Source organism: Marmota monax, unplaced genomic scaffold (assembly GCF_021218885.2).
Source record: "Marmota monax isolate L192 unplaced genomic scaffold, Marmota_monax_Labrador192_F-V1.1 WCK01_AAM20220418_F8-fsc00151, whole genome shotgun sequence".
Taxonomy (NCBI): domain Eukaryota; kingdom Metazoa; phylum Chordata; class Mammalia; order Rodentia; family Sciuridae; genus Marmota; species Marmota monax.
In genome coordinates, this window is record NW_026694226.1 from 2,212,085 (window position 1) to 2,238,232 (window position 26,148).

At 37.0% G+C, this 26,148-nt stretch overlaps 1 protein-coding gene across 22 annotated transcripts in view; it reads left to right on the top strand.

The window, feature by feature from the left end:
* R3hdm2 (R3H domain containing 2) overlaps nt 1-26,148 on the top strand; it is a 152,144-nt gene that overhangs the window by 94,727 nt on the left and 31,269 nt on the right. For 17 of the 22 annotated variants that reach the window (XM_058586141.1, XM_046466566.2, XM_046466563.2 and 14 more), the window contains 9 exons: nt 10,559-10,758; nt 15,957-15,998; nt 17,890-17,976; nt 18,997-19,123; nt 20,526-20,604; nt 21,365-21,424; nt 22,350-22,490; nt 22,898-23,006; nt 25,730-25,825. In XM_058586141.1, the coding sequence (XP_058442124.1) occupies nt 10,559-10,758; nt 15,957-15,998; nt 17,890-17,976; nt 18,997-19,123; nt 20,526-20,604; nt 21,365-21,424; nt 22,350-22,490; nt 22,898-23,006; nt 25,730-25,825 (941 nt within the window). Of the gene's footprint in view, nt 1-10,558; nt 10,759-14,863; nt 14,953-15,956; nt 15,999-17,889; nt 17,977-18,996; nt 19,124-20,525; nt 20,605-21,364; nt 21,425-22,349; nt 22,491-22,897; nt 23,007-25,729; nt 25,826-26,148 lie in introns of those variants that run through there. The other 5 variants (XM_058586140.1, XM_058586145.1, XM_058586143.1 and 2 more) reach the window with 2 other exon arrangements.

The window sequence follows — 26,148 nt, forward strand, 5'->3', positions numbered from 1 at the left end:
ACCAGTCAGATTTGATTAGGGTCCATCCTGCCAGCCACCTTTAACTTAATTGCATCAATAAAGGCCAAGTATAGTCACTTTTTGAGGTACTAGAGGGTTAGGGCTTCAACACATGAATTGGGAGGGAGCACACATTTTAGCGCATTAACACTACATCTGCTTGCATCTCATGGACTAGAACTTACTACATTTTGGCTACGATAGTGGTTGGTATATATGTAACTTTTTTCAGAAAGCCATTTTGCCTCAACGAAAATTGGATGATTGTCTTATAAAAGAGGTGATTAGATAATGGGGAATAAATATCAGTTTCTTCTTTGCAATAGAGACTTAATGGCTAATAATTTTCAAAGACTTCTGATTCTTTCTTATAAAAATGGATTGTTACCTAATTTCTCTGGCCAGTCTCATATTTGATAAATGATTTTGAAGGATTCTTTTAATACTAAATTATTGCCTGAGGTGTCCTTCCCACCTAAAAGGTAGTGGTAGTAGCATTGATCTGAAGTCATCATGGGCAGAGCAGGATAGACTTAGCTGTGTGGCATTTAAGGTAGCAATAGAAGGCATCCTGTAAATGCCCTGAACAGAAGATAAATTGTGATTTTTTTCCCTTTTTCTTAGATATCTCATATATTTGAGTTGGGAGCAGTTTTTCAAGGGGATGGGAGAAAACAGTATGAACTTTCAAGGTCTTTTTCTTCCTATGATTCTGTGATATTGTCTGTACAATGGTATTGCTTTTGATAAAGCTAAAGAAAATGGAGGTAGTAAAGGCAAAATTCCTCCATTACTCTTTTTGTTTGTTTGAAAGAGGAGTATATATGATTTTGTTGGTGAACATAAAATGGACATTTTGGGCCAAGAATATAGAAAAGCTGACAAAATCTGTAACAAGATCCTGTTAACACTTTAGTGCATTGATCAAAGCACCTACAGTTCTCATTTTAGGGTAAGTATTGCCATAATACATAACTCAGCAAAGAGAGGAGGGTATATCTCCAGAATGTTTTAATTGGGTTTTGTTTTTTTTTTCTACTTTGCCTAAGGAATTGCTCTGGACACCAGACAACTCCTTTGAGTTTCCTTTACCACTAGTGAAGCTTTTCTGCAATTATAGAACAGAATTGTTTTCATCCTTCCCTGTTGGGAAAATTGGCACAATTACTATCGTTGTTGTAGACATAGTAGTAGTGAAGGCTGTTGACAGTTGACTTCTGCAGACCTTAAAGACCTTGATGGTTATCACATAACTATAGCTTTATGTTTCATAAGTTCTTCACATTCTTCCCCAAAAATTATGTTTTCTTTCTTAAGGAAGAAGCTGGGTGCAGTGAGTGGCACATGCCTGTAATCCCAGCAGTTTAGGAGACTGAGGCAGGAGTATTCTATGTTCAGAGTCAGCATGGGCAAGGCCCTAAGCAACTTAGTGAAACCCTATCTCAAAATAAAAAATAAAAAAGGACCAGGGATGTGGCTCAGTAGTTATGTGTCCCTGGGTTCAATCCCTGGTGTCAAAAAAAAAAAAAAAAAAAGGGACAGACTTATATCTCATTTATATCTCACTAGGTCCTTCCTTTCCATCCTTCCAAGTACTGTTAGATGTTTACCTCTTCAGGCTTGCAGTTATTATGCTGCTCTTTTGTCCTTTATTTTGACACTGTAGTGGGAAAAAAATAGAATTTTAAACCAGGAAGACCTGAATCCTGGCCCCTTAAACATATTATATGGTCTTACCCATAGTAATATGTCACTTAATATTTATTTGTTAATAACAAATAAATATTGCTTAACTACACTTTTTTTTTTGGGGGGGGGGGTACAAGGGATTGAACTTAGGGGTACTTAACCACTGAACTACATCCCCAGCCCTTTTTTTTAATATTGTACTTAGAGACAGGGTCTTGCTAAGTACTTAGGGCCATGCTAAATTGCTGAGGCTGATTTTAAATTTGTAATCCTCCTGCCTCCGCCTCCCAAACTCCTGAGATTACAAGCATACACCAATGTGCCTGGCTTGTTAGATTTTTTTTTTTAATAAAATGGAGATAAAACTTTATACCTTGAGAAGATCAAGTAATTCCTTCTCTATAAATGAAAAAATTCAAAGTTAAAAGGGGTGGAGTCAGGTTGAAGGGAAAAATGGGAGAGTTTATAAACCTAATTTTCGAATCCCCAAATCTGGTCTTTATTGATAGTCTCTGAAAAAAGGCCTTAGATCTAGGTACCCTTCCCATGCCATATTCCATACCCTAGATGGTCAGCCATCTTGGAACACCTACAACTTGGCTTTGAGGTCAAAATAGCAAATTGGTATCTTGCCTTTGCCCTTCTTCTGTTTATTTGGGAAAGTTATTTAATTCCTCTGAGCTTTGATTTCTTAACTGAAAAATATCCTAATAAATAGTTATTTTTTTAAAAAGTTATTTTAGGATAAGCTGGGTGTAATGGCACTCATCCACACACTTGTAATCTCAGTGACTCAGAAGGCTGAGACAGGAGGTTTGTAAGTTCGAGGCTAGCCTCAGCAACCTAATCAGGCCCTAAGCAACTTAGCAACACCCTGTCAAAATAAAAAAATAAAAAGGGCCGGGGATAAAGTTCATTGGTAAAGAACCCCTGAGTTCAATCCCCAGTACCACCCCACCTCCAAAAAAACCCAGTTATGTTAGGATGAAATAATGTATAGAAGTAATAAAAAGAAAAAAATCAAAGTGATAGAAAGAATATAGACTGTGGAATCAGATAGCACCAGGGGTCTGGTTTGTCTATGTAGGAGTGGAATGACCTTGATCCAAATTGCTTAACTATAGTTATGAGTTGAGGTGTACATATTCTTGCTCAGCAAATATTAGCACCTTTTCCTTTTTTCCTAGCTCCAGTGTCAGAAAACATAAGAAAAGTCTTGTGATTCATGAGCACCTAAACATTTTAGTTTGGTTGTTTATAATCTACCCTCTGCCTTTTTTGTTGTTGTTGTTGTTGGTGGTAGTGGGATTGGTATTGGTTCTGGAGATCAGACCCAGGACCTTGCTCTTGTTAGGCGAGCATTCTACCCTGACCTGTATCCTCAACCCAAGAATTTTGTTTATATATATATATATATATATATATATATATATATATATGTATATATATATATATATATATATATATATATATATATGTATATATATATATATATATATATTTTTTTTTAAAGAGAGAGTGAGAGAGAGGGAGAAATTTTTTTTTAATATTTATTTTTTTTTAGTTTTCGGCAGACACAACATCTTTCTTTGTATGTGGTGCTGAGGATCGAACCCGGGCCGCACGCATGCCAGGCGAGCGTGCTACCGTTTGAGCCACATCCCCAGCCCCTTCGTATATATTTTTTGAGACAGGGTTTCACTGTGTTCCCCAGGTTGACCTCAAACTTGTGATCCTCATTCCTCAGCCATAGCAGTATAGCAGTAGCTGGGATTATAGGTGTGTAACAACATACCTGGAATTTTTTTTTTTTTTTTTTTTGGTACCAGGGATTGAACCCAGGGGCATTTTAGCACTGAGCCACATCCCCAGCCCTTTTTATTTTTTATTTTGAGACAGGGTCTTACTAAGTTCTTAGGGCCTTACTAAGTTGCTAAGGCTTTGAACTTTGGATCCTCCTGTCTCAGCCTCCTGAGCCCCTGGGATTATAGCTGGCCATCCATTTTAACTCTATGGCTGTTTAGTCCCTGCTGCTTAATTCTCAGGGCCTTTTTTTTTTTTTTTTTTTTTTTTTAGTGGAGTTAAATAACATAATAAAATGTATAGATCTTAAATCTTCGGTGAATGAGTCTTGACAGTTGTATTCTATATATCCATGAAATCACTGCCACAAATAAGAATATTTCCATCACTCTTGACAGGTCCTTTTTCTTTCCAAACCCTAAGCAACCACTTTCTGATTTCAGTCACTGTAGTTAGTTTTTCTTGTTCTTGCACTAATTGTATATGGGAGTGGGGCTACTTACTTTAATTTATCATAATAGTTTTGAGGTCTGTTCATATTTTTGTATGTATCAGTACACAAGTAGTTCATTCTTTTTAAAATTATTGAATAGTATTCCATTATATAAAATATATCACAATTTTTTATCCATTCTTTTTGGCCCCTAAATTTTAAATAGTTTTTTAAAATGTGAGTATCAATTTGGAGTAATATTTTCTTGATATATGAATTAGTAAAGGACTAGAGAGCTTTATAGGGAATTTGTCACAGGGTAAGTCAGAATTTTTAGTACCTACATATTGTCTTTTTGCTTACATTTCCTCTTCTTGGCCATAGATTAAAAGGGAGAAAATTAAACATTCCTTCTCTAAGTATCCCCTATATAATGTATTCCTTTAGCCTATTGCCTAGAAAGTTTTTTGTAGAGTTGATGGAAGGATATACAATATCACTGTGTCATGAAAGGTACTTACCTTGGCAGTCAGAAAAATTATGGGGAATATGCAGTATTTTCCCTGAAAGAAATTGCTGAATCTTGGTTCCCAATCATCTTCCCCTGTATCATCCTATTACCTCACTCCCCGTGCTGGCCCCCCATATATAATAGTCCCCTGTGTGCTCCTTTGAGCTACTGAATGTCCTCAGGAGATATTCTGTCTTAGATATTGTGTTTTTGCCTGGATGCTGTATACAGTGTACACAAATAGGTTGTAGGAAAGGGCTCATCTAAGGCCTTCTTGGGAGCGTAATGTCTTTGCTTTGTTCTAGTCAAAGTTAGACATAAAATAGTTCCTATCTACTTCTTTGACACCAAAAACAAAACAACTTCCCAAGCCCTGAATTTCCTCTCTATACTAAATAAACCATCAAAAGTGGAAATTATTTCTCTTTTAACTTTCTGGCTTTGTTCTTGCTTTTTTTTTTTTAAACATTTTTTTAAATTTATTTTTTAGAAGTAGTTAAACACAATACTTTTATTTATTTTTATGTGGTGCTTGAGGATCGAACCCAGGGCCTCACAATGCTAGACGAGCGCTCTACCGTTGAGCCGTAGCCCCAGCCCTGTTCTTGCTTTTAAAGGCTTTTTTAGTTAATAAATTGTCTTGTCCCTCAGCTGCAACTTTCACTTTTTTGGCCTAGAAAACTTTTTTGTTTCTAGGAATGCTTATGCCTCAAGAATAAGGAAATTCTTCTGCATAGGATTGCAGGTCTGGGACTGGGATTGGGACTGTTGCTCAGTGGTAGAGAGTACTTGCCTTGTATGTGTACGATCCTGGGTTCAATTCCCAGCATCGTTAAAAGTGTGTGTGTGTGTGTGTGTGTGTGTGTGTGTGTATTAAATGTTATTTTTGAGAGCAAAAGAGAGCCTGAGTCTAGAAATAATGGTTTTATAGTTAGTGTATCTTTGAATACATCACAGCTTTGGAATAGTAGTATTGTTAGCTGCTGTGTACGTTATGACAATTTCTTTTATCCTAGAGGCAAAATGGTGAAGAAACTTAAAATGATTTGAAGACCTGACTGACTTAAGTGGGGAATATTTAAAGAAAGAATAAGATAAGTTTGTCTTTTGTGAGAACTGACCTGGGGGCAATATTAAGCATGTTCTATAAAACTGGCACAGAAAGCTAAACTGGGGCCAGTGGGAACAAATAATATGGAGATGAATTTTTGCCTTTTTACAGAGTATTCCTAAAAGGAATTATTGATTTCTGGAGGTGAAAACTCCATTTACTGGAGGTATACAAACAGGTCCAAGACAACCATTTTTCAGAGTTAGTAATGATTCAAGAACCTAGTTATGAGAGACTGTGGCTGAGGAATGCTGGAGTTAAATGAGAAAACTTCTAAGTACCCTTCCAATTATGATATCCCATGGTTCCTTTTGTATCTTCAGTGGACTTTTCATCTTCCTCTCTGGTCTTTGACCATCTAATCCATTAGTGAGAGAAAGCAAGTACCAAAGCAAGTCATGTTTCCTGGGTTTGAGTTCTGTCTCTGGGATATACCAGTTGTATGACCTTAAGCAAATTATTTACTTTCTGTGCCTTGGTTTATTTATAAAATTGTGATGCTGATAATAATGAGATGCTTAAAGTACTTTAGGATAGTGGTTGGTACAATGTGAGCAATCAAGTTTTAGCTGATTATTATTATTATTATTATTATTATTATCATCATCATCATCATCATCATCATCAATATTCTCTCTCTCCCTGTCAGATACTTCTACTTATAAAACTATTCTTCCCTGTCTTTTCAGATAGTCCACTCTGTTAATACATCTTTTGTGACTATCACTCACGGTGCTGAGATAATAAACTCAGCTTAAAAAATAATAGCTTAAATGATAAGATTTATCACCTCATATATCAAGAGGTCCAGAGATAGGAAGGATCTGGGTTGACTAATTTAGTGTCTGCATCATAGAATTAAGAATGTAGGCTTGGAGCTGGAGCTGGAGGTCAGTGGCAGAGCGCTTGCCTAGCACATTTGAGGCACTGGGTTCATTCCTTAATACCACGTAAAAATAAATAAAATATAGGCATGCTCCATCTACAAAAACAAAGCAAAAATATGTAGGCTTATTTCTTCTGCTTTCTCATCCCCCATTTGTTGGCAGCTGCCACAGTCCCAGCATCATTTGCACCCAAGATCACCTTCAGCAGAGGATGCCTTTTTTTTTTTTTTTTAAGTTTTTTTTTAAAAAAAAAAACTTTAAATATAGTGGGAAGCCTTTCTAGGAAGCTTTTCCTTGAAGCCGCCCACCCAGCAAAGTCCCCTCATGTCTCGCTAGTGATGATTGAGTCACTTGTTCCTTCTAAAACCAGCCACAAAAAGGGAACAGAATTATCGTAATTGGTTCATATAATTAAGCTTTGTCCCCCAAGGCTCTAGGGTAAGGTCACCTTCCCTGATCATGTGTCCACAGAAGAAGGCAAACACCAAAAGAAATGTGGAGCTAGGTTGGGTGCAGTGGTGCACACTTGTAATCCCAGCAACTTGGGAGGCTGAGAAAGGAGGATTGTAAATTCAAGGCCAGGGGCTGGCACTATAGCTCAGTGACAAAGTGCTTGCCTAGCATGTGTGAGGCTCTGGGTTCAATCCTCAGCACGACATAAAAATAAATAAAATAAAGATCCATCAACAACTTAAAATTTTTTTAAATAAATAAATAAAGATTTCAGTCCATCTACAACTACCCAAAAAAATTTTAAATAAATAAATTCAAGTGCAGCCTCAGCAACATAGTGAGACCTTGTCGCAGTAAAAAATAAAAAAGAGTGAGGGTGAGGATGTAGCTATGTAGCCAGGTGTGGTGATGCACAACTGTAATCTTAACAACTTGCTAGGCTGAGGCAAGTGGATCACAAGTTCCAGGCCAGCCTCAGCAATTTAGACCTATCACAAAATAAAATAAAATGGACTGGGAATAGAGCTCAGGAGTAGAGGGCCTTTGGGTTTAATCCTCAGTACCAAAAAAGAAAAAAAAAGAAAGAAAAAGAATCTAAAACTCAAATTTTCCTATATCTTCGACGAATGAAGGAAACTATATGGATCCTTAAAACTTGAGTTTGAATATGTAACCATATTCCACAGGCGGCTGTTGTGAAAGATCATTTATCATTTATCTATTTGCTTTCCTAGTTTTTTTGGCTGAGAAATAGTGCTTGGACACCAAAATTATTTCTAGTGTTCATGTAATGATCCCTTCCTGGCCAACAGGTGAAGAAGAGCTACAAAGTTGTCATTCTGATTTTGTATTTAGTTCCATCCTAGAAAAAGAAGTAGTTAGCTGCTTTACATTTTTCCATATCACCTTCTTTTTCTGACAGAGAAATTTGTTTGAGGCTAATTTAAACCTGGAAAGGAAAAATGTTGAGGGTCTATCATGTGGTATAAAAAAAGTAAACTTAATTTGTGAGATTTAAAAAAACTGATTTAGGATCAAGATTGAAGCAGCTGATAACTTACTGAAGGGAGCAACTATATAACAGATGGGACTATTTCAGAAATAGAAACATGATTCTGACCCAAGAGTTTTCTAGGAGAGGTTATTAGGCCTCTCAGGAAGTTGCAGAAAAGAGCTCTTCTTTGTAGAATAGGGGGAGATTGCATGAGGTCATATCTAAGAGTTCTAATTGTTATCTTTACCAATGTTTCCTAGCTCTAAAGGTGGCAAGGCGTATGCTGAGTTTTACTAGTATTCCAAACTAAAGAGAATTGTGGCATGATTTATCTTTTAGGATAGGAGGATGGTAGTAAATAAACCCATTCATCATCCATACATATGTGCATAAACAAAGTCCACTGTACAACCAATAATCAAAAAAAGCTATAGTTTATAACTTTTTAGATGCCTATAGCTGTTGAATTAATTAATATTGACCTCTTTCTCTCTCTCTCTTTTCTTGCCTTTTTTTTTTTTTTTTTTTTTTTTTTTTTTTGAGACAGGATCTTGCTATGTTGCCTAGACTAGTCTTAAACTCCTAGGCTCAGGTGATTCTCCCCCTCAGCCTCTTAGTGCTGGGACTATAAGAGCATACCGTTCTACGAAATGTTTTCTTTTTCTTTTCTTTTTTCATTTTGGTACTGGGGATTGAATCCAGAGGTGTTCTACCACTAAGCTATATTCCAGCTCTTTTTTTTTTTTTTATTTTGAGATAGGGTCTTGCTAAGCTGCCTAGGTTGGCCTTGAACTTTTCAATCTCCTGCCTCCTTCTCCCAAGTTGCTGCAATTACAGGTGTGCACTACTGTACCTGGCATGAGCCTTTTTTTTTTTTTAGTCAGTTTCTTCCAATATTTCTTATCTTTAAATTCAGCTTTATTACTTTATGTTGCATGAATGACTCTTTGCTCCAATAAAAGAGAAGTTTTCTAAACCTATGCAAACTTAAGACTCCAAACAGCTTCTCAGGAGCTGCCACAAGGTGGACAAAATAGTAATCTTGCAGACTGTCTTACTTGTGTTGGATGAGGCTATCTGTGTTTCTTAAGGGAAGTCTTAACCTTTAAACTTATTTGAAGGTCAGAAATATGTCTGGTATGACAGTTTTTTTGAAGTATTGCTGTTTCTAGAGCCATACTAGAATACATATGACATCTGGGAGGGTTTACAGTTTTATCTTAAAGGAGGGAAAGAACTATTTAAGATTAAAGTATAGTCAGTAACCTATGTAAGGAGAAACTTCTACCAAACCTCTTGTTGTAACTAAGCATATTTGATTTTACCAGTTGAAGACGTGCATCTATGAAAGCATGTATAGAACATCAACTTCTGTTTCTTAGTGTATGTTTACAGAACCACTGGCTTCATTACAGCATTTCCTAAGTAGTGAAAATGATAAAGAGTGGCCACTCCTGCATGGTAGATAACTCTGTATTATTGGGAGATGGTAGAGTGACTGAACCCAAATAACAGATAGAAATGAAAATACTACTCTCCTTCAGGAAGAGACCCAATCTTTCTGAAGGACAAATAGCTACAAAGTTCTCTTCTTTGCTTTTTTAGCTTGCTTAAGATAAAGAATTTAAGATCTTGTAACCACTGTCTGTTTTTGTTGCTTTTTTTAATGGGGAGTAGCTTGAAGTTGGTGACAATGTTGTGGTTTATGGTAGCTATGAAAGACCTCCCTTGGGAAAGTGTTTCTCTCTAGTGGTGAATGGAGCTTTATGATATATTTTTATTCTTTCTGGAGAATCTAGTGACTTCAGTGATTGAGCTGAAAATGTAAGCAAACTTCTATAGGGAACAAGGGAGGACAAATGAAATGCTAAGAGGATTTCTACTAATTTGCTTTAGAACTTAATGCTGGTAAACTTCAAAATAATTATGCTGAGTCAAAAAGTTTAGACATTGTATGATTCCATTTATATAAAATTCTAGAAAATGCATGGGGCTGGCGTGTTCATCAGTGATAAGAGAGTGTGGCGAGACCCTTTGTTCAAGTTCTCTCCCTGCCTCCTCCCCCCAAAAAATCTTGAAAATTCAGATTAGTCTATAGTGACAGAAAACAGATCAGTGGTTCGCCAGAGGTGGTGAGAAGAAGGGAGAGATTATGAAGGAGCATGAGGAAAGCTGGCCGTGATGGATATACTATTTCAAATATAGCGGTAGTTTCACAGGTGTTTATATATAACTCATCAAATTGTACATTTTAAATCAATCAGCTTATTATTAAGTCAGTTTTACCTTAATAAATTTAGAAAAAAAATTAATCCAGAGCAGCATTTATCAAAGGACTCCTTTCTGGGTTATAGGGAGACTACTGGGGATATATATATATCCCCAGTATATACATATATATATATATATACATATATATATATATATGTGTGTGTGTGTATATATACACACATATATATATATATGTATATATATATGTGTGTGTGTGTGTGTCACACACAGACACACAAACACATATGTGTGTATATGTATGTATTTATAAATATATTCTAATTATAAATATATGTATATATTTATAAAAATATATATGTGTATACACACATGAGAAATACAAGTCTTAGATGTATGTTAAATATAGAGACGCACCTCCTGTTTAATACCTTTGATGTTTCTTTAGGAGTCCATAGAGGCTACTGTGTTCTGTTGAAGAACATGTCTGACAGTAACACTAGTCAAGAGACCCTGGAAATAATGAAAGAATCAGAAAAAAAACTGGTGGAGGAATCTGTAAGCAAAAACAAGTTTATATCTAAGACTCCAAGTAAAGAAGAAGTTGAGAAAGAAGGTGAAGATACCAGTTTTCGTCAGGAGACACAGGTAAGGATTAGAAGCATTGTATACACTCTCTTTAATATTTGAATAGAAGTGAGAATCTGTAAGAATCTAGTCACCAATATCATCACTTGATGCTCCTTAAGAATCCCAACCTGAAGCCAGGCACAGTGGTATATGCCAGTAATCTCAGCTACTGGGGAGGCCAAGGCAGGAAAATCTCAAATTTGAGGCTAACGTCAGCAATTTATCAAGACCCTGCTATCTCAGAAATAAGAAGGGCTGGAGATATAGCTCAGTGGTGAATTACCCTTTAATTAATCCCTATACGGAGAGGGGGGTACTTTATGTTGGGGCAAGGGCTTGTTCTCTCAAGAAATCTCTCCCTGCTAGGCATGGTGGTGCACACCTGTAATCCCAGTGACTGGGGCCATTGAGACAGGAGGACTGCAAGTTCAAAGCCAGCCTTAGCAACTTGGCAAGGCCCTAAGCAACTTAGTGAGACCCTGTCTCAAAATAAAAAAATAAAAAGGGCTGGGGATGAAGTTCAGTGGTAAAGTGCCCACAGGTTCAATCCCCAAAACTTAAAAAGAAAATAGAAAAGAAACATCTCCCTGATGGGCTCAGTTGCATGTTCCTGTCATCAGGAGACTTGCAAGTTTGAGGCCCGCCACAACATCTTACCAAGGTGCTAAGCAACTTAATGAGACCCTGTCTCAAAATAAAAAATGGACTGGGTATGTAGTTCAGTGGTAAAGTGCCCCAGGGTTCAATCCCCAAAAGAAAGGGAGAAAGGGAGAAAAAGAAAAAGAGAGAAAAAAAGAAAGGACAAAATAAAATCCCTAATACATTCAGTAGTTCTTGCTACATTTGCTGCATTTTTATATTTTTTAACTATCAAAAAATAAACTGTGGCCTGGGGTTGTAGCTCAGTGGTAGAGCGCTTGCCTAGCATGTATGAGACACTGGGTTCGATTCGCAGCACCGCATATAAATAAATGAATAAAAAAGGTCTATCAACAACTAAAAATATATATAAAAATTTTTTAAAAATAAACTGTACACAAACATTTAACAAGTCATAACATGGCTCATAGAATAAATTCTTAAAACTAGAGCTGCTTGTCTTCACACACAGTATTAAATTCATATCCTGGCTGTGTTAAAACAGTCAGCATTTTCTGGGTCAGAAATAGTCTCTGAACTTGCCACTTGGTGAATAAGTGAGAGGAATTTCATCCTTTGGTTCTTACGTTTTTCATCCAAATCCATATTCAATGCAGAATTACATGTAGTAGATAGTTGGCCAAGCTTCTTCCAGTGTTCTTTTTTGGTATCCAGCTAACTGGATTCTGAGCCTCCTCTACCCTATCTATTACAGCTCTCCTCTCCATCTATGGTCACTGCTGGTTTCTTCCATAATTCAAGACTAATCTCTAAATCCTTTCATTGATGCCCAAGCCTGAGATTGGCCTTTGTTATAAGCCTAGGAGATAGAACATTAACTCTAGCAGGAGCAATAGCATTTTGGAGTGTCTGGAAATTTGAAACATAATTTTTCAAGACAACTTAATTGACCTAGCCTTGTTCTCTTTAAAGATGAAAACAGCTACAACATAAAGGGATGAATTAAAATCAGACAGCTCTCTGAGATATTTTGTTCTCTAAGTCTACCTATTTTCTTACTGTCTTTCTGCTTAAAACTTGCCAGATCTCCATCCTGGCAGCTTTTCTCTCCATTACCTTTTACATGTGACTTGTTATTCCCCACCCATCCTCCCAAAGTTTGTGTACACAATTTGCCACTGTTCAACTTTACTTCCAGCCTCCACCAATATCAATAATGAATTTTAAATACTCAGGACATATAAATGAATATTTAATTATGTACTGTCATATTACTTGGAAGATAACAATTAAATGAACTTTTAGTACAACTTATTCTATTCTGAGGAGACTCTTACGAATGATGTTCTGAACTCCAGTTGTACGCACTTTTTGAAAATAGACAGTAAAGAAAGGACATCTGTTGGTTTTATATTCTTTATGAGCACCTGTTTACTGAAAAAATGTCTTCACCTGCATATAAAAACAGTCATAAATGGGGATCAAAAGGATCTGCCACCTTTCTAATTTGATTTCTTTTGCTGCCTCTAACTAAAGCAGGTGGAGAGGCTGCTGCCATCTACTGGAGTTTGTTTCTTTTGCAAAATTTTTAATCTTGTGTGCCACAGTGTATCTTATGGAGGAGTCCCTTAGGAAGCCCCCTCCTCTCTACCATTTCCCAGCAGAACCCAAACCCCTTCAGCAGCACTAAAAATTCTGCTCCTCCTGTATTCCTTCTGCTTGTACCCTGAAAGTCTCCCCAAGAATCTAACTGGTGCTGTCAAGGAAGTCTGTTTTGAGGTAGAGCTGAAAATTTTTGAGGAAAGGGGACTGCATTACTAATATTGTGAGATATATTTTGGGAATCAGCAGTTGGAACTCACAGTATCTTTTGCATGGATACAGTGCTGCAAAATTCAGGTTCTGAAATTCTGTTTATAATGGGCAAGACTTCAGGTAACACATATTGAATTTAGGTATATCCTATAAATAACCAGCTTGGTGTGGCCTCCTTGTTGGGCTTTCTGACTTGAAACTTGTAATCCCTCTGATTGATCTACCATGCTGCTTTAGAAAGATGGTCATGAAATAAGAAACTGAAATTTTAAATTCTCTTCAAGTTTTCTGTGTGTCTTATTGCCATAGGCTAGGTCCCAGATTTCCCAGCATGGTAAATTGTGACCTAGTCCCTTAGGTCACAACCTGCCAACCATCACCTCTGGCATTCTATGTTTTAGTATGATTTGATTCCTTGGTCCCTTATAAAAGGAAGCTGAAGTTTGGGGAAAACTTGCTTTTGTATATGCCTTCTCTTCCCAGTATCCCCTCCTTAATGTTCTTTCCCTGAGCGCCTTCAACTCCTGAACCCTCTTCCAACATCTAATACCTATTTACCTCTCAAAACTCAATCCAGAGACGTCTTTTTTTCAAGAGGTCCTCCTTGACAACCTTACTCACCCACTGAAGGTTTATATTATATAATTCTTATTATTAATGTCTTGTCTTCCTCACTGAATTATAAGCTCCGTTAAGCCGAGGTTTTGGTCATTTAGGCTTATGGTTATATTCCTAAGTTCTAACAGTGCCTTACAGGCACTCAATACTTGTTAATATATGAACTTATATGTTGCTAGGTCTGAGTTAGATGACTTCATTATGTGCTTCTGTCAAACTTTGTGAGTACCTCTGTAACACACTTAATGTACTATACTGTAATTGTCTATCTGTCTTCTCCAACAGGATTATGAGTTCCTTTGAAAAGGTTTGTCTTTTATCTCCATATCCTCTGGTAGCAAGCATAGTACCTGCTACATGTTAGGCTTTTATTATGTCTTTGGCTGTTTAATGAAAATTACCCATTCTGGGAAATAAGCAGATCCATATATCGTTAGTATCGGTATAAATTTATACAATACTTTGAAGGTTAATTTAGCAATACTTTATAAAAATGTTAGTGGATTACAGATATACTGTTTATAGATAAACTTAATGATATGGTTGTTTATATTAGCAAAAGATCATAAATGTCCTAAATGGTACAATTTAAGGACTGGTAAAATTAGTTATGTTATAGCCATACAGTGAAATACTGTATAGCAATTAAGAAAGACAGAGTAGATCTTCTGCACTATGCTATCCGTTTAAAAAAAAAATGAAAAAAAGAAAAAAGTTTAACAGCAAAGTTTAGAGAGTAATGTGTACAATAATAGTGTGTACATGGTTTTTAAAAAAACCTGTGTACACGAGTACAATAAACTTACATATGCATAAAAAATGTCTCTGGGTGGATCTAAAAGAATTTCAATACTGGTTAATCCTTTAGGAGGGAACCAGCTGTAAGGGGGATAGATGTAAAAGATTTACTGTTCATTATATAACTCCATTATGCCTTTTAAATGTTTGTGATGTGTATATGTATTATTTATTTGAAAAAGTAGTGATAAATGCTGCTTCATATTTCTGGACTGTGAATCTTCCCTTGCTGTAACAGGTCTTGGCATTGACCAGCTCCATCATTTCTTACTCTTTCCATCTACCTTCCCAGTTCTCCATTTTGCATTGTGGCACTGTTGTTTGCTAACTAGTGAAGAGGACCAAGGAAAGAAAAATCCTCACCTACCCAAGACCATGCTGGTATTCTGCCTCTGACTTATTTCCCCTTCCCCACCCTACAGCCCCAGTTGGACATTCCAACCCCTTCCCCAAAAGGGTGGGGTAATATTTAGAACAAATATCTATGCAAATTATGTATAGGCAGAGTTTTCTTGCTTGCACTTTATACCCTAATCATACACATTTTGATATCTCAGATGTTTAGAAATCCTATAAGTTTATTGGCTGTTCCCTCCTCCTACCTCAAGCCTCATCCTTCATCTTACGTGGCTTCTACCCTGTTCCTTACCCACTCTTTCTTCCCTTTGCTTGGGAGATCTTATCCCTTTCTTCCATGCCTCTTCCTTTTTATCCTCTCCCCTCTCATATCTCTGACCCAGACAAGCTAGCTATGAGATTCACCACCAGGAGCTTAAAACTGGGAGAATTTTCAAGTATGGAGGCCTATGGGAAGAAGACTTTTCATTCCATTTTTGCAGTGATTTATAGAGACAGGTATTTTGGGTATCTCAAGTTGGAACTCTGATGTTCCAATATCTGTCTCATAAGGATGTTATTATAAATCATAGTTAAAGGACCACATTTTATATCCATTATAAATTAAATAGGCTCCTGTATGCAAATTTGGAGTAAAAAAAATATTTCATGCTGTGATAGTAACATTTTTAGAAGCATTTTAATCAGGAGAGAATTCCATGGTTTGTCCAAAAGTATTTTCAGTCTGTGAAAAAGGCCAGCAAATCAATTGTTCCTTTTCTTTATCTTCATGGTAAATGGTGATTTGACTGGTATGAAGTCAGTTATGGTAAATGACGATTTGACTGGTTTAAATGATCTGAAGGCCCTTCATGTCACAGTTGCTGCAGTTGGAGTAGAGTGACACCAAGGATTTTGATTTTCATCAAAATTTGGCAATTGTTATAATAGTTTTTATAGTTAGTGCTTTTATGCTATAAGCATATATTGCTTCTAACTTCAGTATTGATTTTCCCCATCTTTAATATTTTCCAATTCCCTTTTAACAGAGGCGGACATCCAACCATGGTCATGCCAGGAAAAGAGCCAAGGTAAGACTTCTTCCTTCATTGCTTATTTTCTAATATTATTAGTAATACATTTCACAGATAGATATATCATCAACCTCTAGTTTATTCAGATTATATGTTGGCCAAGTTTTCTTGTTTGCACTTTCTACCCTAATTATGAATTTGCATCATACACACAGTTGCATTCACACACACACACATATATTTCCTAGTGGAAGGTCTTCTTCATTTTTCTCCATTACCTCTAATTCAATCATCTATTTCTGATGTCTGAAAGGACACCCAGCTGGAGCCTTCTGCAGAGCCTGGGAGAATTTGGTACTGGTTGTGCTAAAATGCCAGTTTGTCTGCTCACTCTGACTTCTTTAGGAGATTGGCTGTTTGTGTGAGTTTTGAAATTCACTTTCACATTTTTCTCCTCCATTTGAATTTTTCTTAACATAAATCCTGCCCCAATTAGTAGAAATGACTCAACATTTTCAGATATCCAAAAATACAGACTTATTTTTTTTTTTAATGTTTTACTTTTTACATTGGGACAGAGAAGAGGATTTTGTTTTTAATCATTGTATGATAAAAATCAACACATCATAGATTATTTTAAGCAGAGTTATCAGGAAAGACTATGTTATGATCTGATAGCTTTTTAAATTTAGCTGGGGAATAATAGAATATTAGACCTTCCTTGTAGTGGGAAGATTGTCATCAGAGGTGCCCACCCGCTTCCTCTAGAAAACTAAAGGTAGAAAATTTGGGAGTAGCCCAGCCAGTTTGTGGTTTGGGTTTGAAGAACGTCAAGAAATTTGATAAGTAGCACTACCTCATGCATCACATGGCCTAATTACAAGGAAGGCCATGATGTTAATGTTTAGAACAGAGGATATTCACTGCTGTTTTAGGTCTGCCAAGATTTTTTGACATAAATAAGACAGTTATTATTTCCATTTTGCAATGAGGAAACTTGAGCTATAGAATTTAAGTAAACTTAACAAGGACATTCAGTAGTTAACAGCAGAATTAGCTTGAGGTTATTCCTCAGACTCACAAATTCTTTTCTGGTACTCCCCTACCTGGAGTACACACACTGTTTTTGCTTTGGTATTCACTGCAAACCTTAGTTTTATCGTAAGAACTCTCAGTAAATGTTTATAGCTAGATGTCTAATGAGTCACTCTATAATTTTTGGCTTTAGTGATTCCTAGGAAAGCAGTGATTTGCATAATGGATTTTAGATCTTTTTGAGATTCAAGAGCCAGCAGAAGAAAACCAGGTGGATTAGCTTTTTATTACACTAAATCATCCTAAGTATTATAAAATTTCTTTGTCTTTCTCTTCATTCTTTCCTAGACACTTCTTTTCATACCCTTCCCTACTCAAGTTTAGAGTTGTTTAGCATTTATTGTCTACTGTATGCTAAGCACTATTTGATGATATGTATATTTATATACTTTATATTATCTGATTTTCACAACCTTTTAGGTATTTTTTTAGTCTGACTTTATTGAAGAAAAACAGAGAACAATTAAATTAAGTAATTTGCTTAGAGTCTTATATCTTATAAATGCAAAAACCAAGAGTCATAACTAGGACTTTTGGCTCAAGTCCATTGTCTTTCTATAGTGCTATACTGCTACGTATTTGCAATAAACTTTCAAGTCAAGAAATTACAGCACTGGACTAGAGACAGAAGAGGGCTAAGGAAAGTAGGTTTCCAACCATCTGTGATTTGTTTTTACATATCTATTGTTGTAAGCAGAATTACCTTTCATTTGAACCTGGAATTGGCAAATAGGACCTATTTGGAAACTCAGAAATCAAAACAAACAACAACAATGAAGAACCAGTAAGGAATCAACAGCTAACAGAGCCAAAGAAGGAAATATACATAGCTGTTTGTTTGTTTGTTTTTCAGTCTAATTCCAAGCTGAAATTGGTACGTAGTCTGGCAGTATGTGAAGAGTCCTCCACCCCATTTGCTGATGGGCCATTAGAAACCCAGGTAGGTTGTTTAAAGAATAAGTGTAGCTTTTGAGTGCATGGCATTTGTTTCGTTTGGTGTAGCAATCACAGCATCAACATCAAGCTTGGAAATCAGGAATGGCACTTTAAAACAAAAGCTATTGGGCTGGGGTTGTAGCTCCGTGGTAAAGTGCTTGCCTAGCATGTGTGAGGCACAGGGTTCGATTCTCAGCACTGCATATAAATACATAAAATAAGGTCTGTCAACAACAACAACAAAAAAATTCTGAGTACCAGGGATTAAACTCAAAGACACTTGACTACTGAGCTACGTCCCCAGTCCAATTTTGTATTTTAGGATCTCACTGAGTTGCTTTAGTGCCTCACTTTTGCTGAGCCTGGCTTTGAACTTGGAGTCCTTCTGCCTCAGCTTCCTGAGCCACTGGGATTACAGGCGTGCGCACTATGCTCAGCCTAAAAAAGTACTTTTTAAAAAATAAAACAAAGGGGTTGGGATTGTGGCTCAGTAGTAGAATGCTTGCCTAGCATACGTGAGGCACTGGGTTCAATCCCCAGTACTACATAAAAATTAATAAAGGTATTGTGTCCATCTACAACTAAAAAAAATCTTAAAAATAAATATAAAAAAAAAAAACAGAAATTATTGAATAAGATAGGGCAGGGTGAGTGCATGACGTATAGATCATCATGTCTTGACTATACATTTTAATACAAACAAGGAGATCCCAGAGCTGATTCTGTTTTCCCACCCGTATTCTTCCTCCAGTGGTTAGAACCATTACCATCCAGTTTTTATGTCAAGAACAACTGGTGTAACTTGAGCTCTTGCTCTATAAGTAGGGTGTGACTGCTGACAGGAAAAGCTTGGGCCTCCACTTTCTTGGTGGAACAAAAACTAAAGCAATTTTACAAAACATACTCTTCTATAAGATAAAGCTACCTCCCCAAAATTTGCCTCTATTGAGATTCTAAGCAAGTTGCAAGACAGTTAAAATCCTTATTCCTCTTTGAATATATTATTTTTTTCCTCTTGTTTAAGGATATAATTCAATTGCATATCAGTTGCCCCTCTGACAAGGAGGAGGAAAAGTCCACAAAGGATGTCTCTGAAAAGGAAGACAAGGACAAAAACAAAGAAAAGGTCCCAAGGAAGATGCTCTCTAGAGGTGAGGACTTTCCCTGTCTCTCATCTGTCTTAATGCCTGGCTCTATAGTATACATTCCTCTCATCCTGAAACCTGGTACCCACTGGCCTTACTAGCCAAACACTTGTAGTCTGTAGTGTCCTGCTGACTTGATTGCTTGGGAAGGTACCTTACTTTCTTTGGTTTAGGGCTCACATGCCCCCAGAGAGCTACTTTGTCTGCATTGGTACTACCCAGGGGAGGACAGTGTAGTCAATTCTGATTTATTTGTGCTGTGAAATAAATGGTGACATGGATAATCAGACCCTCCAGATAACATATATATTTTGGTTTGGGATGGCTGGAATAATATTTTTAAAAATTTTAATGCAGACCTGCTCCCTTTTTGGGAGGGGGGGGCACTTAACCACTGAGTTACCTCCCCAGCCTGTTTAATTTGGGAGTTTTTTTGTTTGTTTGTTTTTTAGTACCAGGGATTAAACTCAGGAATACTCAACCACTAAGCCACATCCCCAGCCCTATTTTGTATTTTATTTAGAGACAGAGTCTCACTGAGTTGCTTAGTACCTCGCAGTTGCTGAGACTGGCTTTGAACTCACAATTCTCCCGTCTCAGTCTCCCAAGCCACTGAGATTATAGGCATGTGTCACTGTGCCCAGATAATTTTTTTTGTTTTGAGACAGGGTCTCAATAAGTTGCTCAGGGGACTGGGGTTGTGGTTCAGTGGTACAATACTTGCCTAGCACACGTGAGGCACTGAGTTCAATCCCTAGCACCACATAAGAAAAACTGAATAAACAAAATAAAAGTATTTTGTTCATCTATAACTAAATAATAATAATAATAAGTTGGTTAGAGCCCCTCTAAGTTGATGAGGCTGGCCTTGAACTTGTGATCCTCTAGCCTCAGCCTCTAAATTGCAGGGATTACATGTGTGCACCACTGCACCCAGGTGGCTTTAAACTTTTGAACTGGTAGCAAAAAGACATATTCTGTAAAAGCGATAGTTGACAAGAAAAGGCAACCTTAGGATTAAAAATAGTCAATATTTGGGCATATTTGTATTTAGATTCTGCAAAATTCAGTCTTGACTGCTCTTATCTGGAATTTATTTGCTATAGCTAGAATAAAACGTACTGTATTTTAATCAGGATATTCAGTAAATACACTTACCTTTCAGTAATGATAAGTGGCATTTTAGTATAATTTTGATGCAACACTGTGGCCCAGATTTTTCCTTTTGTGAAGGAGACTTTTGGAGGGCTACCAGTCAAGGTCATTCTGGATTTAATGCTAAAACCCTAAAGTTTGATTCTGCTTTCCTATTCTTATCTTCTCAGTCAGGTTGTGGGTTTTACTTGGGATTAGGTACCATACAAGGCAATTTCATGTACTTTAATTTCTTTTGTTGTTGTGCTTCTAGACTCCAGCCAAGAATATACAGACTCCACTGGAATAGACCTACATGAATTTCTTGTAAATACACTGAAAAAGAACCCAAGGTAATAACATGATTGGTTTAAGAGAGAAAGGGAATAGGAGGCAAGAGGCCGAGCAACTTCCCAGAATTTTTCGCTTATGAATCTTGGATGTCCATCCCCTCCCTAAGTGTTTCTCAAGTATAGTTTTATATTCTGTGAGGGATTCAGAATACCCTCACATTGAAGTTTCTGCTTTTGGAAGAGTTAAAAAATTCTGTGGAAAAGAATGTAGAGACAAAGAAATATGAAGATTTGGGAGCACAGTGATTAAAAAGCACGAAGAAAAAGATAATTGATTTGTACATAAGCTAAATCATCAATCATTGCTTTAAAAGACTGAATAACCAGAAGGGATGTAGAATAAATAGATTTATAAGTATAAAGTAGGTGTTTATATGAATATATTGCTAACAATTAGCTTTCTGATATGGATAGCAAAGCATATGATTAGGAGGAGGTCTAAAAAATGTATACTTGGGTTTTCTCTTTCAAAATATCAAAGTACGGGGGCTGGGGCTGTAGCTCACATGTGAGGCAATGGGTTTGATCCTCAGTACCACATAAAAATAAATAAATAAAGATATTGTGTCCATCTACAACTAAAAATAATATCAAAGTACAGGCTAGTGAGACACAGCAGCCTCTGCATTACAGTCCATTGGAGTTTGGATATATCCCTCCCTTTAGCTTCTGTAATGAACAAGTTATTTTCAATTCCTGCTTTCAATGTCTATGGGAGGGCTGTGTTTTGTTTTGTTTTGTTTTAATCTTTTTTAAACAGGGACAGAATGATGCTGCTAAAATTAGAACAGGAGATTCTGGAATTTATTAATGACAACAAGTAAGTTACTTGTATGAAATATACACTTAGAAGTGGGAGGGGGCACTGGAAAGAAATTTAGACACAATTTTCTCTTTTATCTTTCCCTCAAAGTGAGAATTTTGAAGTAATTAGTCACTGGGAAACAAAAGAAATTAAGAGAGCAATCAGAATGGATTAAAAGTATATGTATAGGGGAAAAAAAGAATCCACTGTATGGGTAGACCACATTTTTTAAATCTATTCATCAGTTAATAAAAATACATAATTTTTTTTTTTACTTTTTGGTTATTATGAGTAATGCTACAATTAACATTTCTGTGGATTCATGTTTACAATTTCTTTAAATATATATCTGGAGTGGAATTGCTGGGTTATATGGTAATTTTAGTTTAACTTTTGTGGAATTCCCAGAGTTTTATGAAGCACTGTGCCATTTTAAATCCCTATCAGTAAAGTATGAACGTTTCAACTTCTCCACATCCTTGCCAACACTAATTATTGTTGTGATTATTATAGTCAACCAATTATTTATTCTTAAACAAAAATATCTAATTAACCTTATAAAAAAGTATATGTATGAAAACAGAGGTTTTTAAGTTGTTGCATAGACATACATTGAGAAAGAATTAATGTCTTTTTCAGCAACTAGGCCCTATCCTGGAATTTGTATTCTTAAGTTTCCCTTTTTCCTTTGTCAAACTTCGTCCAAGTGGGTGGGACCAAGGCCTTAAGAAGTAGTCTTAGGATAGTAGGTAGATCAGAATAATTACAAAACTCTTGAGAGAAATCTTTTTGGTTTCCACTGAGTAAATATGTATCATCTTTATAATATGTCTGTTTTTCTAAGAAATGCTCTTCTTTAGACAGTGGTAAGAAAAATTACAGTTAGATACTGTTACTATTATATATCTTATTTCACTTTTCCCCCTGGGTTTCCCTTCAGTAACCAGTTCAAGAAGTTCCCTCAGATGACCTCATATCACCGGATGCTATTACACCGGGTAGCTGCCTATTTTGGAATGGACCACAATGTCGATCAAACTGGGAAAGCTGTCATCATCAACAAAACCAGCAACACAAGAATGTAAGGGAGAAAACTATGGAGTGGGTAGACTTTCCTGGGATAACCTGCTAGGGTAGAAGAAGAAGGTATAGGATCAAGATGACTCTTCAGTGAGGGGTCGGGGGGATGGGCAGTTATATTATTGGTTTCTTTTTACAAAGCTTTAGAGGCACTGATGTTTCTTGAAGATTGGCCCTAGCTCTTCTTCACCTTCATTGATAGGACCATACAACTTTGAAGGAAGAGAAGTTATAGGTGTATAAAGAACAGAGGAGTTCAATAAAATATCTATTTGACTTTTTGGATGTCTGACTTCAGAAATTCCCTATAGGAATTGTGGAATGTAGTAGAGCTATACCTAGGAGGTCTTCTTTCTAACAAAGGGGTCTTTTTCCCCCCCATCTTTCACAATTCTTTCCAAATCCCAGCCCTGAACAGAGGTTCTCAGAACATATAAAAGATGAGAAGAATGCCGAATTTCAACAGAGATTCATCCTCAAGAGAGATGATGCCAGTATGGACCGAGATGATAACCAGGTGAAGAATGGAAAAGGGTGGGCCTTTAGAGAGAGCCTGCAGTAAGAGAAACTGGGAAGGGAGAAGAAGTTTGTGGGATGGAGAAAACTCAAAATACCTTAGAATGGAAAAATGTATTGAACTATGCTAAGTTGACTTTGGCTTAATGTTGAAGATTGACTACACTTATTGAGCTGGATGCCACTCTCTTAGTCCTGGAGAGACATGGTGCTGAGGTTTGCTGGATGATCTCATTTGGTCTAGAACTCCTTGGGTCTGCCACTGACTTCGAATTCCATGTCACTTTGGACAAAGCAAGGTCTCCCTGCCTCGGCTGTGATCCAGCTGTTGGTTTCATTCTTTTTTTTTTTTTTTTTTTTCCCCTTTTATAGTTAGGGATTTCTTCAGGAATCACTAAAAGCTACTTTATCCCACTTCCACTCTTATCCTAGCTGAGGACTAGCCTTGAACTGGCAAAGTGTGGTCTGATTTAACCAATTATAAAGGTGTGTCTGATCCCTTTCTGCAAACTCCTTAATCTTTTCCCAACTCCTTCCACCAAGGTGAGTGAGTTAATTTGACTTTTGCTGATGGGAACCACAGACAAGATCCCCTTTATGATCCACTTCTAGGAGAATAACAAATGAACAGCCTGTCCCAACCCTTCATTTACAGGCCTAGCTGCTGCCCTGACCTGTGATAAACCCTTCAGATAGTGATTGTTTGCAGGTTTCCTCCCTAAGTAGAGGTTAGATCCAGCCTGCTTCTGCTTAACCTCCAAAGGGGGTTAGATTTGGAAAGTGTGGTTGGTTAGAGACATTATTGTCTTGCTAATTAATGATAACTATAATAATATCTAGAGTCAAAATTAGTTTTCTTGGGATATTGTGTGGTCTTGATACCAGGACCCATCCTGCTGCTTGAATATTAGAGGAGTCTTTTTGAGAAAAGTGTCATTATCTAATGTGGACAAACACGCTGGGTCTGATTGAAAACAAAACAAAACAACAACAACAACAAAACATACAAAAAGACGGAACTAAATTTTAAAAAAACAAGAAAGAGTCTTTCCATCCTGATGCCCTTCTATCCATTTTTCCAAAACCCCTTTTCTGTGGATCAGGAATTATTCAGTCCTAGAGGCAAATTGGGGCAGAGTAGAATCTGCCTCTAATGTAAACGTTTTATCTCTCAGCTTCAGACTTGATCCATAATAGGGTAGACTCTGTGTACTTCTCTCTGGGATATTAATAATAAACATAGCATTGCTATTTTGTTGAGTGTTTTCCCTGAACTAGGCTCTATTCTAAATGTTACATGCATTATTTCTTTTAATTCTCTTCACAATCCAATGTATTTGGGGTATCAGCCCCTCTTTACAGATAAGAAAACTGAGGCTAAGAGATAAATTAATTGCCTGAAGTCACGTTACTGGAAGGTGACAGCTGAGATTCTGCCTGACCCCTCCCAGCCCATTATGCTCTTCCTACTCTACCATTGATGGGGATAATATAGCTCCTTGAGGTCCTGTGTCTTCTTGGAATAGAATTTGTAGAATGACAATTAGTAGTATATAGGGTATTAAGGTTAGTGAAAAGTGAGGACTGAATCTAATCAAAGTAGAAATATCTGAAGTTGTGGCTACCTATAGAGACCAGTGAAAATCAGGAGCATCAGCCTAGAATAGCAGGCTCCTTGGTTGCTTCGTCTGAAGCTTTCAAAGCCTCTAATTGAAAATCAGAATGATCTATAGCCTGGTGATATTCATTTGATGAATTCTCCCTTAGAGCTCCTTGCCTTTCTGAGCAATATGGAAAAGGTCCTCTGCTATATCCTCCCCAGGATAGTATTCACAAGAGGCAGGTCAGGAGAGGAAAAGACAGTGACACGGGGAGTTAGGTGATGGCTAGCACCAGAGGTGATCTGCCTAGACATTCCTGCTAGTCACTTCACTGCATTTGTCAGAGAACATAAAGTTCTCTGTCCTCCATTTCCTTCTTTTCCCTTTCTGCCTGTCCTCTCCCTTCATTTACTTCATGTACTTCATTTACCTTTTCCTTTCTCTGCCCATCCTTCTTTGTATTCTGTTCTTCTTTTCTCTATGTGTCACTTTGTTCTTATTCTCTATTTATCTCTCTCCTTACTGCCCTTCGGTTGCTATAATTAAGATGAGAAAAATGACTTAGGCTTTGAGTTTCGCTTCACTTTTGGGATTTCATTTCCAAGGCCCTCTTTGCAAAGCTGTGTGTGACTTGGGTCTTCAGGTCACAGCACTAGTGACTAAAGGGATAATGTCATGTGCTAGTTCTATAAACCTCTTCTTCTACATTCAGCTCTGCTAAACAACTGTTCTTTTCCCGCTCTAGCTTCTTTCTATCCCTTACTTTCCCTCTAAAGCAATGTTGTTTATTTTCTCAGGGATGTTTTCTGATCCTTACTGACTAGATAGTACCTGATTGCTACAGGGAAGCAACCCTAATTCTTATAAATAGTTTTCTTGATATCCTGGGGGGAGTGGGGAGAAGAAGAGTCATTAACCATCCAGAAAACCTGATCTCCCAAACTGCATGGTCAGATGTACCCAGTGAAACCTGTCCAGGACTGGAAATTTTATTTCTTTTTTTTTTTTTTTCCATTTTTTTGATGGCAACTATAAACTTTCCCGGTTTCTCTTCCTTGCTGGTGTGCAGTGAGCTTGCAGTACGAGGAGAACTTAACTAGCTTAATTCTGCTCATCGATCTAGATCAGAGTTCCATTGCAGGATGGAAGGAGGAGCAAGTCAATAGAAGAGAGAGAGGAGGAATATCAAAGGGTCCGAGAGAGAATATTTGCCCGAGAGGTAAGTGTAGCTTCTGAGAGTTGTCAGACCATAGCTTTTAGCTCTTAATCTTTGGAACTGTGAATGGAATAACCCTCCATAAATGTTGTTGGGTTTTTTGGTTTGTTTCTCTCTTTTTTTTTTTAAACCAACATCAGCCAGTCCCAGGTTTGACCTCTGAAATTAAATATGGCTTATTGGGAAGCTGTAGGTTTTATTTGTATTATTTTAATATGTTCTACTCTGGTATACAAAGAGAACTGAAACTTGGAGTGGCTGAATTTGGTAAATATGAATAGACTGAAAATAGAAATGGTTTTGGCGGGGCTGATGGAAGAGCCCTG